We start from the raw sequence: 16,985 nt of genomic DNA, 5'->3' as shown, positions 1-16,985 counted from the left end.
TAGAAAAACAAAGCTCTCCTTACACTGCTTCCTCCTTTCATACTGCCCATTTCTCTAATTTCCTTTTCAGCAAAATTCCTTGAAAGTGATTTTTTAGAATCTGTATCTTCACTCTCTCTCCTCCCAACCTCTTTTGAACCCACTCCAATCAAACTTTCATTCCCATCACACCACAGAAAGTCTCATGATATGACCTTCGGTAGTCAATTCTCAGTTCTTTTTATTATTTGACTACTAGCAACACTCGTTTGCTTGTCTTGCTTTTTTGTTTCCAAAGGCTCTCCCTCAGGATATTAGCCGCATTTGACACAGCTAATGACTTCCTCCATTGAACACTTTCTTCACTTGGCTACCAAGACACTACCTTACCTGGCTTATGCCTACCCTTTTTCAGTCTATTACATCATTTTCTGTTTTTTCCTCATGTACCGAATTCCAAACACAGATGCATCCCAAAACACAGTTCTTATTCCTTTTTCTGCTCCAGTCATGCAAAGGATGACTTCATCTGTTCCATGTCCTCAAAGACCACCCATGGGCTGAAGACTCCCAAACCTCTCTTTTGACACCAGAGCTGTATGTCCAATTACTGACTGAACGGCACTATGTGGATATCTCATTGGCATTTCAAACTGAACATGGCAAAAGCCTTCCACTTCCTGCTTCTTGCTCTTTCTGAAGTTTTTCTAGCCCCATTCAGCAGCAAATCCGTCATTCCAGTTGCTAAAGCCTCTAGCTTTGGAGACATTCTTGACTTCTTTCTCTCACACAATGCGTCTCATCCGTCAGCAAATTCTATCAGCTACACCTTAAATATATAAGCAAGAGTCCAGCCCCTTCACTCTACCTCCACTGTTACCATCGTTTCTCATTTGAATTATTGCAATGGCCTTTTATAACAGTCATCATCAAATTGGGCTCAGTGGCTCATGCCTATAGTCCCCTTAACTTGAAAAGCTAAGAAGGGAGGATCGCTTGAGGCCAGGATTTAGAGGCTGCAGTGAGCCACTGCACTTCAGCCTGGGGAACAGGGCAAGGCTTTGACTCAAAAAGGAAAAAAAAAAAGCATAAACATAATAGTCACTATTCATGTTGGAAATAGATGGTACGCTGCCTTAGTCTGGGCTGCTGTAACAAAATACCATAAACTGGTAGCTCACAAACACAAAAATTTGTTTCTCAGAGTTCTGGAAGGTGAAGTTTAAGAATAAGGTGCTGACTGATTTGGTGTCTGATGAGGGCCCATCTCTTCATAGACAGCCATCTTTTCACTCTAAGTGAATCCGTTTGACAACAGCTCCCTTTCTGTTTCACAGACAGTTCCTTCTCAATGCGTTCTCACGGGGTGGAAGGAATGAGAGTCTCTCTCACGCCTCTTTTATGAGGGCAATAATCCAACTCACAAGGCTCTACCATTATGATCTAATCACTTTCCAAAGGCCCCATCTCTTTGTATCATCACATTGGTTATTAGGTTTCAACATATTAATTTGTGGGGAGACAAACATTCAGACCACAGCCAAGTGGAAAGTTTGATTAGAGGGCTGTTTACCAAGATGTGGACAGGATTAAGGGAAACTAGCAGAAAATGTTCAAGTGCCCTGTGACTAGCAAGGCAGTAGGGGCCAGTAGTAAAGGCATGACAACCCTTAAATCTAAAGGAGGGAGAGGCAGGAGTAATTACCAGAACACATGCACACAGTAGGAGCTGTATTCTTCAGCAAACCAATTCAGTCAGCCTACAGCAATCACCAGAAAGTGAGAGGTGGAAACAAAAACCACGAATTCACTTTCCTCCTGCCTTGTGATCTCCTGACTACAGACCTAAATGAACTCTAAGCCAGAAAACGAGGGAGCTGCTCATTGACAGAGTGCATTAAGGTCACCTCCTAACCTTTTCTGCTCCTCTGGAACACAGAACAGGACAAAAAGGTAGAGAGAGGATCTGGGGAAAAGTGAAATGCCTCTAGCAATATAGCCTCATCTGCAAAACAGAAGTAAATGTTACTTTCACAGAGTGAAATGAAACAATCTAGGTAAAGCATTTAGCAGAATGTCTGGCACATGGTTTTTAGCTGGTGGGGGAACCCCTTATTTGCCTGGCATTATAGTTACGAATGTGGATTTTTGCAGAGTGATAATTTACAAACTTTAGATGATGACCAATTAGTGGGCTGTGAGTTTGGTAGGTTTTCTAGAACTTACTTTTTAAGAAACAGAAAAGACCAGCATGCATTTCATGAAGTAAGGATAAGTATTGTCTCATAAATACATTTCTACTACGTATATTTGCGTGTGCAAATATGTATTTTCTCCCTGGGTCACAGTGTAAAATGTATTTCTTACTAAGGATGATAGTCAAAAAACTGTTGGAAAGCCACAGTGCAAGAACCCTCTCAGCTACTGCTCTTGACTCTCACTTATTTCTTTCCAAGGAGAAGTGACTTACCTGATTTACAAATTTGGGACAAGAAACTAAGAAGATGTACCTGAGTCCTTTCTCATTCTTTTGTCCCTACCCCCCTCTTTTGTCTTTTATTACTTTCTATAGTAAATAATGTGCCCCAAAGATATCATGTCCTAATCCTTGGAACCTGTGAATGTTACCTTACATGGCAAAGTCTTCTAAACTATGATTAAGTTAAGGATCTTGAGATGGGGAGATTAGCCTGGATTATCTGGATGGCCCGTAAATGCAATTACTTGTATCCTCTCAGAGGAAACCAGAAGAAGACTTTACGAACAGAAGAGAAAGACAATGTAAAGATGAAGCAGAGTGAGATTTCAAGATGCTGGCTTACAAGACTGCAGTGATTCGGTCACAAGTCAAGGAATGCTGGCAGCTGCCAGAAGCTATAAGAAGCAAGGATTGATTATCCATTCATCAGTCGGTGGACATTTAAAAAGATTACTTTTCAAAGCTCTTTCTAGGATCTTGACAGGTAGGTAAGAGGTAACCAGACTTAGATTCCTGAGTGCGGTATCATGAGAATCAGGAAGGCTTTGCACTCTGGCTTCCCTCATAATAATAACAGCCCCACACTGAGTGACGACCACATGCAGAACACAATATGTGCATAATCTCTATGTTCACAAAAACTCCACAAGGTAGTTACCACTACCTTCATTTTACAAATGAGGAAACTCAATCAGAAATAACTTGTCCAAGTCACAGTGCTAGTAAGTGAGAGAGCCAGGTTCCCTCCAGTTTGATCTGCCATCAAAAACAGAGCTATCTCCCGCTCAACAAAGTGTCTTTCTGTGTTGCCACTCCCAATTTCCTGAGTCCGGGCTTTTGTAAAGTCTCAAAGCTAATTAGATTCTATTGTAAATCTATTCCTCCAGAAAACTGCACGCCATAGTTTGTACATACCAAAAGTACACATAATAAAATTTTCCAGATAGCATTCTAGCCAATTTGGTCCCAGTATCTTATGCCTCACTTCATTATTTTGCAATTGTTCGGTAAAAACTAGATAAAAGAGAGGCAAAAGAGAAAGTTATAAACTTAATGCTAGTGTCTTAGTGCTGGATGTCACCTTAAATCATGTGTTGGCAATAAATTATATTACAAAATCTTTAGAGCTAGAAGAGCTCTTGGATTGTCAAATGCAAACTTTTTACAGATAAGGAAAACGAAGCCAAAAATTTTGCATATTTGTTTAATAACTAACCAATTCATTAAAGCAGAACTGCGCTGCAATGTAAACAGGTTTTTAATACTCTGTAAATTCTAAGTGGGAAGTGATTCCACACTTATTTTGATCATGCAAACACTGCATTTAAAAAATTATTGTCTCCATTGTTTTTCTCTTCTCAAGCATTTAAGTACGGATATATAAAACTGATGTCCACGTAAGAGCAAAATCCAGCCCTACTTATTATTTTTGGTGAGGGGGAAACTCTTAAATAGCACTTTTCAGACAGAATATGAACTGTCTTTAATCCCCGTCTACAAAATGAAAACCCAAACATTCACAGAAAGCCTTGTCAAGTCACATCCTTACATGAAGTTCTTTCAAATTAAAAAAAAAATGTTACCGAGCAGCGCCTGAAACACAGTGCGGTTGGCTTCATTTGTTTTTCTGGGCATCTCATTTCCCACACTGGGTGACAATTTGTTTGGGTTCGTGGTGGAAATTGGTTACAGCAAAGTTTAAGTAAATTCACTGCCCTTGACAATTGTTAACATCAACCAAATAAAGGCAAAACGAGGTGCTAAGAGGTAGGAAAAGAAACGCGTGCTGAGTAAGGTTGCCCGCGCCCTTCCCCGCAAGAATTTCCGAACCCCCACCGCCCAGGAGCAAAGGGCAGAAGACACAGAGAAGCCCCACCCCGACGCCGAGAAAGGAAAAGATCCGCCCACCCTTCCACCAACCCGAAGTCGCCATCTCCGCCCGTCCGCCGCTGGCGCGACTCTCCGTCTCCTCCGCGACCCCTTTTACGACAGTTTTGCGGCTTCGTTTGCGGCAGCGCCGGCGGCGTGGCGTCGGGGGCCGGTGCTCGGCGGTTCGTGCGTGCGGTCGCAGGTGCGTCGCTCTGCTCGGGGCGTGCGGGCGTCCGCCGCGGTCAGTGCGCTGGGATGAGCCGGGCTCCCGGTGGAAGCGAGGGAAGCCAGCAGCAGCAGCCATGGTGAGTGCGGCCTCGGGTATCCCTGGCGACCTCAGCTCCCGGGCTCAGAGGTGTGCAGCTTCGGGCGGGAGGGTTCGGCTTTGGGCGCGTCCTGCTCGCCAGGGCACAGCCCTTTTGGCTCGCAGCTCGTGGGTCTTTGTGTTTGTACCTCGTCTCTCTGACGGCGCTCCAGCGCCGTGTCCGCCGTCCCCGGGCTCTGGGCGCTAAGGGGTTGCTTCCCTGGACCTGTCGTGGACCCGGAGACGAGTGGAAGCTTATTTGATTGTAGCTGCCCTCGCCCTGACACGTCGTCACGGCACTGGCTGCACGCTGCTGCATCCTTCCTTTGCTGTCGCTGGCAGGTGTCTTCTCCCTCCTATCCGAAAGTATTTGGGCCTCTCCTTAGGAATCAACAGGGCAGTGCCGAAGGCGTTAGTCTAGTTTAGCCCACGTGTAGCCTCGAAAACGCTGTATCAGAATTTCACAGGAGCCGTCTGTGAGCAGTTTTTCCTCCTCTAGCAGAAACCTTATTTCCACTACTTTTGATTGAACTTCAATGTGACCTAATTTGTCCGGGGATGAAAGAAGTTCTCAAAGGGACGGTATTTTATTTTTCACTGTTGTAGGGGTAAATAAGCAAATCGACTTGCCCTCTTTTCCATAGTAATAAATCCGGTGACTTTAATGCATTGAGTATAACAGATACAGTTTTAAGGATCATTGAGCAGAATATTTTCGCCTTAAAAGTTGTTTCTCGGCTAGGCATGGTGTCTTATGCCTGTAATCTTAGCACTTTGGGAGGCCGAGGTGGAAGGATTGCTTTAGGCCAGGAGTTTAAGACTAGCCTAGGCAACAAAGCAACTCCATCTCTTTAAAAAAAAAAAAAAAAAAAAAAAGGGCCGGGCACGGTGGCTCACGCCTGTAATCCCAGCACTTTGGGAGGCCGAGGCGGGTGGATCACGAGGTCAAGAGATCGAGACCATCCTGGTCAACACGGTGAAACCCCGTCTCTACTAAAAATACAAAACATTAGCTGGGCATGGTGGCGCGTGCCTGTAATCCCAGCTACTCAGGAGGTTGAGGCAGGAGAATTGCCTGAACCCTGGAGGCGGAGGTTGCGGTGAGCCGAGATCGCGCCATTGCGCTCCAGCCTGAGTAACAAGAGCGAAACTCCGACTCAAAAAAAAAAAAAAAAAAAAAGTTGTTTCTTCTATTAAAATGTAGTTTGTAATGAGCTGGGGGATGGGAGAATGGGCAAAATGAGAAAGGGTGGGAATCAGAGGAGTAAATGTTTGCTCTTCTCCCCTTCACCAGGCCAGTACAATGGTAGCAGTTGGACTGACCATTGCAGCTGCAGGATTTGCAGGTTTGTTTATGGTTTGGGGGCGGAAGTGAAGTCGGAGAGATTGGAGATTTAGTTTACTTATTCTGTTGCTTTTGGTTTTAGGCCGTTATGTTTTGCAAGCCATGAAGCATATGGAGCCTCAAGTAAAACAAGTTTTTCAAAGTCTACCAAAATCTGTAAGACTTAATGAACACTTTTGCTAATTCTTTGCTGCTTATGTTTAAAACCTAGAGCCACACTTCAGGAAGGGTACATTTCCAAACATCCCTGAAGCTCTAAGGGATTGCTTTGGACCCTTTTCCTTGCTTCCCGCAGGAGAGTAGAGAAGTTCTGAACTTTGTAATGGTGCCACCCTGAAACATCAGATGTTATATGCGACAGAGTTGGGTGGGGTGTTGACAAATCTAGTACCCCACTAGACCTAACTTTCTTGTGGAAGTTAATATCACTTTTTTCATATACTGTCAGCTTCAGTATCATCTGTACATGTTCTTGTTTTCCTTCATTTGCATCACACACACAGAGGGATGTAAGATTCTAAAGTGATCTGATCTTACCATGTGGCCCTGGCACTCCCAAACATCATATGTAGTGAATTAGGCTATAGGGTTTGACCTGATGTTACGGTCTTACCCTCTGTGGTCACAGTTAGGAATAGATTGGGCTGTGATAGCCTGTTGAATATTTATGTTGTGATTAAGTGTAACAGAATGGAATGATTGTAGGCTTTACCAATATGATTTCTGACGTAGCAAGCTCAGAGGACCTGATAGTGGTATTTTCTGTATCTATATCTTAAAGTCTTACTACAAATACCCTTGAATCTCTTGTCTCAAAAGACCTCCACATCCTGTTCCTAAGGCACTTCTTGCAGACTTTTATCTATAATATGGCTAATTTGGAACTATCTTTCCTTTACTCCTGGAAGAGCTGGCTTTCAGAGACTTTTTTTTCTTTTGTCCTGTATTTCTAAGGTAGTTCATATTGGCAGAAAAAAAAAAAATGGATCTGTTTAATAATCATTAAAATACTACATGTTGCTATTTATTTATAAGCTTTATTTAGCTTTAGCTAAAATACCTCAGGAATTGCACTTAAAGTCCTCTTAAGTATCAGTTTTTCTTCTGGTTCTGTGAACATTCCAGACTTCTTTTTTAAAGCAACTTCGTTTATTCTATTAACCTTTATTTACAAATGCATTTCTTCTTTCAGGCCTTCAGTGGTGGCTATTACAGAGGTGGGTTTGAACCCAAAATGACAAAACGGGAAGCAGCATTAATACTAGGTGTAAGGTAAAATCATCTCTAATACTTTTAGCATTTTTCTACCACTCTAGAGCCATGAGGAAATATAGGAAAGACCTTGTCGCCTTTAATAGGAGGGGTTTATGGAGGATTTTGTCCTAGGAAGATTGGTGTTATCAGTTCTAGTCAGCGAAGCTGTCCTGCTCCTTTTATGTTATTTCTAAGGTCTTAGCACTCCTTCAGATGAGAAGGCACACTGGCACGTAAGCACTTTTTTTCCCTAGAGTGTTTGCTAAAACACAGGCACTTTTCCATTTAGTGAAAGATAGACTCCTCAGCAGATTATCAGTGTTCAGTGTTCTCTGTTACCTGACATTTTTATGGTGAAATTCTGCCTTCGGCCGGGCATGGTGACTCACCCTGTAATCCCAGCACTTTGAGAGGCTGAGGCGGGTGTATTACTTGAGGTCAGGAGTTCGAGACCTGCCTGGCCAACATGGTGAGACCCATCTCTACTGAAAGTACGAAAATTAGCCAGGTGTGGTGGTGTGTGCCTGTAATCCCAGCTACTCGGAAGGCTGAGGCAGGGGAATCACTTGAACCTGAGGCTGAGGTTGCAGTGAGCCAAGATCAAGCCACTGCACTCCAGCCTGGTCACACAGTGAAACTTCATTTAAAAACAAAAGAAAATCTGCCTTCATTTTCAAATCCTTAAACATGTTTTTCTTATCAATAAAAGGACTGTGGTAATGTATATTACAAGTTCAGTACATTTTTGAAAATGCCTTTTCTAAGGAGCAGTTTAGTCCCCCAATTTAGGACATGCATTTTGTGTGTGTTGAGGTTTCTAAACAACTTTTCATACTGTTAATTTACTAGTTACACATGTCTTTAATTGGCCTTTATGTATAGTTTTTTTGATGTGATGAGGAAGTAGGCTGAAGTAAATACTTTGTTTTTAATTAGCCCTACTGCCAATAAAGGGAAAATAAGAGATGCTCACCGACGAATTATGCTTTTAAATCATCCTGACAAAGGTAAGTAGTCATTAAATCCTTGTTGTAGATGCTGGTGTGACTAATTGTTACTAATGGAATAATTTTATCTCAAATTCCTGGCTATTAGAAGGGAAACACCTAAATCTGTGTGTAAGTATTGTCTCCTAGGCTGGAGCCATATATTTTTGGTGTCTTAAAAGGAATTGAGTGCAAACTTTTATTTATAGAATGAGCAGATGTAAGTGCTACTATTAATATGTTTTGTGGGGTTTTGGGCCTACATTTAATTATAATTAAAATGCTAAATTTCAGTAAAACTAAACTGTAATTTTTCCTCATCCATTTTGGATACCTTGAAATGGAGATTACCTAGATAGAAACTTACGGGCTTTATTTATTCGTTTCTGATGCACTTCTAAGCAGCCTTGGCTGTGCTGAAGAAAAGCAAGAAAGAATTCCTTTGAATACCAAAAAATAGACCACAGAATTCATGTTCTAGTGGTCATATCCTTTTCCTTATACAGAAGAGAGCTTTCATTAATAAAGAGGGTTTTGACAGTTTAAACAGGGTTTTAATTGTTCAACATCTGACTTCACAGTCTCTTTCATGAAATTTAGCTTGTATTATATAGAGGGCTTCTGATTCAGTAGGTCTGCAGTGGCGCCCCAAAAACACACACGTATACTAAATCTGCTGCTGTTATTTCTTGCTGGTCTTCGGACCACACTTTGAGAATCACTCCTCCAGCAGATTCACAGGACAGCAGCTGTAGATGACATTGTGAAGGGACAGTAGATAATAGGAAAAGAAAAACTGGACAGAAGAAGAATGTAAAGCAAACAGCTTTTGAGTAAACTCAGAGCTCAGAAGCCTCTGAGAATATCATGGTTTTAAAATAACATGGTATAATTGAAGTTCACTCATGACCTGTAATCATGAATAGGCTAACGCCATTTGAAAGGCATATACATATATATCTATTATACGTTATAGAAATCCTTTTTCTGTCAGCTTAAGCTTTCTAAAAAGGTGTCATTTTTGTAGAAATCTCTCCCATGTAAGTTTTCATTTCCCATCTGGTCATCCAGTTGCAGTGTCAAGGTTATTTTTTAAAAATTAAAAACACCATTTCTGCTATTTCTACCTCAGATAAGCACTGGAGTCCTTGAAACAAGAGTATCAGGCAGAAATCGAGAATCTGTATTGAAACTGTTCTTTTTTCTTTCTTCCTATAGGAGGGTCTCCGTATATAGCAGCCAAAATCAATGAAGCTAAAGATCTGCTAGAAGGTCAAGCTAAAAAATGAAGTAAATGTATCATGAATTTTAAGTACATATTACTTTATGTATATGAGTACTAGCTTTTTATAATAAAATGCCTCAGAGTTACAGTTTTAAAAAACGATTTAGCACAAGCTAAATCTCAAAGCCTTGGTATAATTTTTGTTTAAACATGAGGATTTTAAATTAGACCATAGTTTAGAATATTTGCATATTATGGGCAAACACCATTTGAAGATTAATATTGTTCATTCCTCATTTAGCAGATGATTTGGGACCTATGTCTACTCTTCAAGGCAAAGTGAAGATGACAGTCCTTGCTCTCAGGGAGCCCCCACTTTAATGGGAGACCGATAAACTGGTAATCGGACTGTGTGATAAATAGTATGATAGAAATTCACTCAAGCTGTTCAAGTAGGGAGTCTTATGAGGTTTAAAAAAAAAGGCTGTTCCAGGTACAGGCAACTGGCCCAGCAACTTGGATACTTGGAACCTTGTATTTAAAAGTGAATTTAGCCACAGCTTAGACCTGAGAAATTGACCTAGGGGTGTGGGTGGGTGTGTATGTATTCTATTTACATACATATATTAATAAACAGTATTTCATACATTAAAAATAGTATGATAAAGATTTCAGAGTACAGGTCTGGCACAATCAGCTCATTGCAGCCTCAACCTTCTGGGCTCAAGCAATCCTTCCACCTCAGCCTCCCAAAGTGCTGGGATTACAGGCACGAGAAGTATTTACTTTGTATTCAGCTAGCCCCTTAAAGGTACTGACCATTTATAAATTATTCCTTCAGTTGGCTATTTCTTGACAATCAAACTTCTGTAATTATGATTAAGCTTAAACATTGTTAGCAAAACTGAAATGTTCTCAATATCAAAATATTCAATTTGGACTATTAATTTATACACTAATAAATGATGTTTAAAGGCAGATTACTTACTGTTAATCTAACATAAAATATATAAGGATCTCAACCAGAGGACCTGTATAAAACATCTGACATAAACTTGTATTTCCCAAGAGGAGTATTTGTTATACGTAGCTCTAATATGATAAAGTATACTACCTACCATCTAAACGTCCTTAAATCATTAGAAGGTTCTTAGTTATTAATGGAGGATACAAGGACTTCTGAGGTTAAAAAGTAGTGGAGGTAATATTTATCTGCCTCTTAAAGGTATATCTGCTGTTTGTGTTTTCTGTCCTATACCCTTGTTTAAAATCTGATGGAGTCTGTTATGATTTAGTGTTATGATGAAGCACTAGCTTCTAAGACTTTTATACAGGATAATTATTTTATTTCCAGGGAAAAGCAGACAGGAAGGTATAGTTGGTTCTTGTTTGTGGTAATTCTGTTTTTCAAGGCGGTTGTGAACACTGAAGTCGCAAATAAGTGACAAGTTCCTAAGAGAATTAGATTCTGTGACCCTTTTGTCACAGTTTTGTCTGCCAGTCAGTATGTAACCTTCATCTACATGCTTCTGCTGGAAAACACCTTTAGTAGTATTTCATTAACTGAATTCACAGCCAACAGCACTGTAACTCACGCTGGGCACATCACGGCCGCCTTTGCATTTAAGAATACTAGGCAGCACACTGCACTACTCCTCTTGGGAACCATCTTAAAACAGCAAAATCAACAAAAAGTATGCACATGAAACCTGGCACTAAATAGATCCCAAAAAGGATACCTGTTTATGATTTGAGAGCTGATACGTGGCACAGCATTGCCTTGTGCACATAAAGTGATCTCAATTTTTTATCACTGCAAATATTCACAAATGACCAGAAAAGGATGTTGATTTTGGAGTTACAAATAAATTCTAGTGAGTAGGCAAATTCACAAGTAAGGAATCCTAATAATGAGGATCAACTAGATTTTGGTTTACTAACCTTTTATTTCAGTCCATTGGACAAATCAAAAAATGTTTCTATGAACAAGAGGTTTATGAAGAAATAGTTCACTTAAAAGCAAATTTTTCAAAGACAGACAGTAATAATGTGCCCACAGGCAATGAAGCATTAACTCTAAAAAGGGAAATTTAATAGGTATAAATACTTGAGTGTTTAGTGCAAATAGCATACCTGTTCTAAGACAGGTGTTGAGACAATGGAAGCCACTCTCATACTGAGCAGCACAGCAGAGCACATTTTTTCTTGCATAGTCATCAGTTTTACTTTCTCTAGGCTTACCTTTTTCAAGTAGAAGAATCCGTATTTCATTGAAGGCTATTAGGCAAACTGAACATTTAAATGTCGTCTGTGAGGGCTCTAGATCATGGTAGGTAATTGATGCAAATACAATCCATAAAAACTTTTATTCTCTTACAAAATACTTGATCTGTAACATTTATTGAGTACTTATAATGTGCTAGTACTGTGCTAAGTATTCTTCCTTATATGTGCTAGCACTGTGCTTAGTTTCACATGTGATAACTAGTTATGATGAGTACGTTTCACGTGAGGAAATGGAAGTTGAGTAAGATGAAGCACCCAAGGTGACATGCTGAGAAAGGCTGATCTTTCTCAGATCCTGAATTCTATTCTCTTTTGTACTACAGCCTTCGCAATTCTGATAACCTAAGCATGTTTTCCTTGATGGTACTGAGGTTTGAGTCTGGTACTTGTCTCTACGGATGTAGCTTGGGGTCTCATTGGTTTACTCAGTGTTTACTCATTGGTGCTTCGAGATATATTTCAAAGGAGAAGTCAGCATGATTAAACACACTTAGGAAATGGGAGGTAGGTTGCAAGTTAAACTTCTGCAAAAGCTAGGTAAATCTGAGCTTCAAAGCTCCGGCTTTCTCTGTAAAAGGGCAAGATACGTGAGCAACTTGAAATTCTGAGGATTCCTCCACATTTATGGCTAGGGAAACAAAAGTCCAGAGCAAATGGTTTGAGGCCCCACAGCTGGTGAAACTAGAATTAGGTCCTGAGAGTCTTCTCCAATTCACTGTGTTCATATTAGTCCTCTTAGAAGTTTGTGGGGAATTCCGATCTAGAGCTTTCATATTAGACCTGAATATCAAAAGTTCTTGTGAGTCACTTAAGCCTCTTCCCTTTGGCCTTTACTGGTCACCTGAGTTGACATTATTAGAAATGAGTCCTAAGGTGCTGTATAAAAACTGCTTTGTTGGTAAAAAAGTGAGCTATAATGGGTGGTCCTAGAAGTTAAACTCTCTTCCCACCTTTAGGTCTCCTGCCGTCAAGTATTTTTCCAAATGATGTACTCATGGAAACATTTAAATGGAAAAACAGTGAGAACTGAGAAAAATTAGGTAACCGTCTTAACATACAGCCACACTGAAAGCTGAATAAATTCAGTATACTGAATATATACATCCTCCCATACAGAAAACCTTGTATCAGAAATGTCTAAAAACAAAACAGGCATAATGCTTCATTTAAAGGGTTAGTGGGGTTTTAGTTAGAATGCAGAGTTCTATCATGAGAAATTATATAAGGCATCTCTCTGTTGACAGTAACCTATCAAGGTTTTACAGTCCAGAAGCTTGTAGCAGGTTCACATTTTGAGTGCACGTGATACTCCAAACATGGTAACATGAAAATTTAGAACATGGCTCAACAATGTGAAAGAACAGACTAATTTTTTAAAAACTGGTAAATTTGATGTAAACGAAGTAAAAAAAAAATCACTATGTAGAATGCTCTCCTAGGTTTTTGGTTATGTAAAGTATCCTGGAGTGGGTAACCTTGAGTACCAGGTAACTTGAATGACCTAAGCTCTGCTTTTAGTTTTTGGACTGCTGTTCAGTGTGCTGTTAATTGGCTTAGAGCCAGCTACTGCCTTAGCAACAAGATATATTTAAATGAAAGTTGCCAGGAAAAAAAAAAAAGCAACAAGATATAGATATATAGATATAGATATATGAAGAGCCCCTATGTTGTGTCACCTATTACTCCTCACCCAGTGATACGAGATAATCTGTTATGGTTAACATTGAAACATTACTGCTGTTTCAATTAATGAAATTTCAAATATATGTTTGCATTTTCATTTACAACCTAAAGACAGCAAGTTAGTTGAAAAGGGAAGCTTAAAGAGGTTGAAATATAGGCACCAGGCAACAATTAAGTATAAATTGTTTATCTGAAAAAGCTATTGGAAAATACTTTTAAAGAAAATGGTCTCTAAAACTAAAAAATCAATACGTACATTTTAAACAGTTAATCCAGTTAAGAGGATACAAATGTGTAAAAACTTTTAGCCAAAAAAAAAAAAAAAACCACAAATACCAGTCACTGAAATACCAAGAAATTCAAGAAGCTATTAAGTAGCATACTTATTACTGGGGCTAAGACCCAGTGAAAAATTAAGTTTGTCCTTGCTTTGAGTATCTTACCGATTGCATTCAGCATACTTGAAAATGGGATGGATACATACGTGAAACAAAAAACACTTAAATTCAGCATACTCCTTATGAGAATACTTGAGCATTTGGTTAGGTGTTAACCCAGTGTCTGACATGTGACTAGACTCAAACTGTATTAATATTGGAAGGGCTTTAAAAATACCAACTAGTGCAGCCCTCTCTGGTTGGATAAAATTGAAAACAGAAAAGTTAATAGAACTAAAATAGCGGCTTCCAATTCTGTACTGTTACTTAAAGCATCTTTTTGAGTTACCAAAGGAAGAAATAAACAAATGGACTGTGGGAAAGGATCTTACAGAACTGCAGTATAGTTTTTCCAGGAGAATTTTTGTGTACCTTGCCTCAGTACTGTAAATAGTACAGAAGATACAGATGATCCTGAATCCAAAGTAATACACTGATAGTCTTTCTAAAATTTGTAATTAGATTGAACCACAGGAAATTGCTAATAGTTGATCATTTTTGACCCACAAAAGTGGTAATTTCCTACTGTTCAATCTAATGAACATACATCAGTTTTAAGTTACCACCACTTGCCAAAAGTCTGACTACAGCAGATTGCAGTTACTGCTTTATTTCAAATACTCCTGAAATAAAACCAAATGCTATCATAGATTAACATGAGTTATGAGCAACTATAGTCCATTTAAGTACACATTCTAATAAAGAACTAAAATTTAAAAAGGGGGTGCCTGCAAATTCACCTAGCAGATATTTTTATGACAAAATATAGGGGATCCAAACCATGTAGCAAAGACGGGAAGACAGTAACAAACATCCTTTTCTTTGGAAATTTGCCAAAACAGTAGATTTGAGTTCAATTCCAAGTTCCTTGGAACCTTCCAGAAGAAAATCCAGGTATAATTTTCCTTCACTGTCATTCTTAACCACCAGTCATCTGTCCCTGGACATTACGTCCCTACACATAGCCTGTTTTCCATTTTTATCTGTCCTTAGGCAACAGCCTATGACAGCACTAGTTGGTTTGAGCCCCAAAAGTGTAAATCTGTTTGCAGAGGATACAAATGGTACTATTTCTCAATCCAAGATTTAGTTAACGTACCAACTTAAGACCCTCCTTAGGTTACAAAACACTAGACACACAGCTAACAGCAAGCAACTACAAAAACACATGACAGCACAGCAGCAGTGGAACCCAGCAGCAGCTCAGGCAAGTTTCCGTGAACTCACCAGTTTGATGTGCTGCTTCTAAGTCCACGTTAAAAATACATGATTATTTTTCAAAATGAAGATACGTGTATTCCTATTATACTTTTGCCAATTACGTCTTAAGTGTTACCAGAGACACCATTTAGGCCCCTTAAGGTTTAACAAAGGTGATGCCTAAATCAAGAATCCTAGGGCTTCCAAAGTTGCAGGAAAAGCAGGTCATTTTTGCCACCGTATAATCTCAGCTACTACTGCATGATTCAGTTCAGGTGTCATATGAATGCATATATATATGCTGAAACATTGTTGGAACTGTACAAGATCTTCCAGAATACTTTTTTTTCTTCTCTTTAAAGAGACAAGGTCTCACTGACCCAGAACTTCCGAGCTCAAATGATGCTACCGCCCGGACTCCAGAATGCCTTTTTTGCTGGGGGGGTTGTTCAGTGTGTACTGGCAAGTTCTTCCCATAGCATCATCTCGCCTAACAAGGATAGCCGCCAACAAGACAGACCCCTCTCAAATACACTTAAAAGGCTACCTGAATTAAACATGGCTACGCTCTGGGGAGTGGGCTCTAAAATAAACACATGCATGTTTATCACAATTCTGCAGTACCTGTATTTTTAAAGGACGAGACATGGGGTTTAGTCATTTGTAAAGAAATGAATTTGGTGTGGTTATTTATTGCGAGTATGAAGAACTGGTTGAGCTATCCTCACGCTTTTTGATTATTCCATTCCCACTGAAACAATCCTTGTGGAAGAGATTTTAGTGTATCTATTCTACGTGGGAGAAAATGAAAAGTCATTTTTTTCCTTTACCACAATTTTGGCATTAAAATTTTTCTAATACCTTATAATTTTTAACCCAATTATGCAAGAGAACTGAGGCAATTTAAACCTGTTCCTAGCTTTGATTTTAAAAAAGACATTTGTGGGTAAATTTTTAAAAATCAGGATATGAAATCACTTGATACCTTTTATATATAAAGGACAGGAGTTGCACTACTCAGAGCTTTAAAATTATGTTGCCAAAAAACAATTAGAAGGCCTTAGGAAAAAGCATTTAACACAACCACATTTTAACCTTAATTAAAATAAATCTGAGGGATAGGGTTATATACATTGACCTGGCAAATTTTACATTTTTAACTATATCCTTAATTATCTTTCAGATCATATAAATTAAAATCACATTTTTATGCACATAAATTAACAGACTGCACACAAAAAATACTTTTCACATGCCAAATAATACAAAGGGCTGTCACTCTTCCTCAGTGGTCCATGTAATGTGGAACAACCCTTCCCCTATGTCTAACAATAATTTGACTTGACCTCACAATTAGCTGTATTAATTATTGTACCATTGTTCTCTAAAACAAACTTCATGTTATCTTCATAAAATTAAGCTCTGGCTAAAATATATACCTAAAGTTTAATAATTAATTTTCAGTCACTGGTATGAGCGCCTTCAAAATAAGTTACTTGAAAATCAAGAAGCAAATCATTGGCCTATTACTTAAAAATTGCTTGTCATACCTGCTACCCCCCATTGTCTTCCAAAGTTGCCTTTGATTAGAATTCAGGTTTTTTTCCCTAATATCACATGTATTATTATTAATTAGCTATGCATCTAACAGCCTAAGCTTGTGTTAAGATTTCAGAGGTTTCTTAAAAAATGATTAAATAGCCAACTGACATTTTAATGCTATTTATGAGCAAGTAAAAGCAAAGTATACTATCCTATACTTTGCTTTTTAAAAATCATTTATACTTGCTCATAAATAGCATTTATAAAGCAAAGTATACTATCCTATACTTTGCTTTTTAAAAAGCAAAGCATAGGCTTATCCTAAGCCTACAAATAGCTCCAACTACTTTGCAATAATTGGTGTAAAAAGTAGAAAGTTAAAAAAAAATCAGCAAA

The 16,985-nt window shown here is 39.0% G+C and overlaps 1 protein-coding gene across 2 annotated transcripts; it reads left to right on the top strand.

Annotated features, from left to right (window-relative positions):
* The first annotated feature begins 4,455 nt into the window (after nt 1–4,455).
* On the top strand, nt 4,456–13,736 carry LOC108311125 (mitochondrial import inner membrane translocase subunit TIM14). Of its 2 annotated transcripts, none has more exons than XM_037741968.1 (6): nt 4,456–4,632; nt 5,926–5,977; nt 6,059–6,132; nt 7,169–7,248; nt 8,167–8,237; nt 9,435–13,736. In XM_037741968.1, the coding sequence occupies exons 1-6, from the start codon at nt 4,630–4,632 to the stop codon at nt 9,503–9,505; spliced, it is 351 nt and encodes a 116-aa protein (XP_037597896.1). In that variant the 5' UTR covers nt 4,456–4,629; the 3' UTR covers nt 9,506–13,736. The 2 variants fall into 2 exon arrangements, with proteins under 2 accessions (XP_037597896.1, XP_037597897.1); XM_037741969.1 differs by lacking the exon at nt 4,456–4,632 and adding an exon at nt 4,661–4,682.
* The last annotated feature ends 3,249 nt before the right edge of the window (nt 13,737–16,985 follow it).

Source organism: Cebus imitator, unplaced genomic scaffold (genome assembly GCF_001604975.1).
Source record: "Cebus imitator isolate Cc_AM_T3 unplaced genomic scaffold, Cebus_imitator-1.0 Scaffold111, whole genome shotgun sequence".
NCBI classification, from domain to species: Eukaryota; Metazoa; Chordata; class Mammalia; order Primates; family Cebidae; genus Cebus; species Cebus imitator.
The sequence above is the reverse complement of the archived record's forward strand: the minus strand, read 5'-3'. Positions and strand labels throughout refer to the sequence as shown.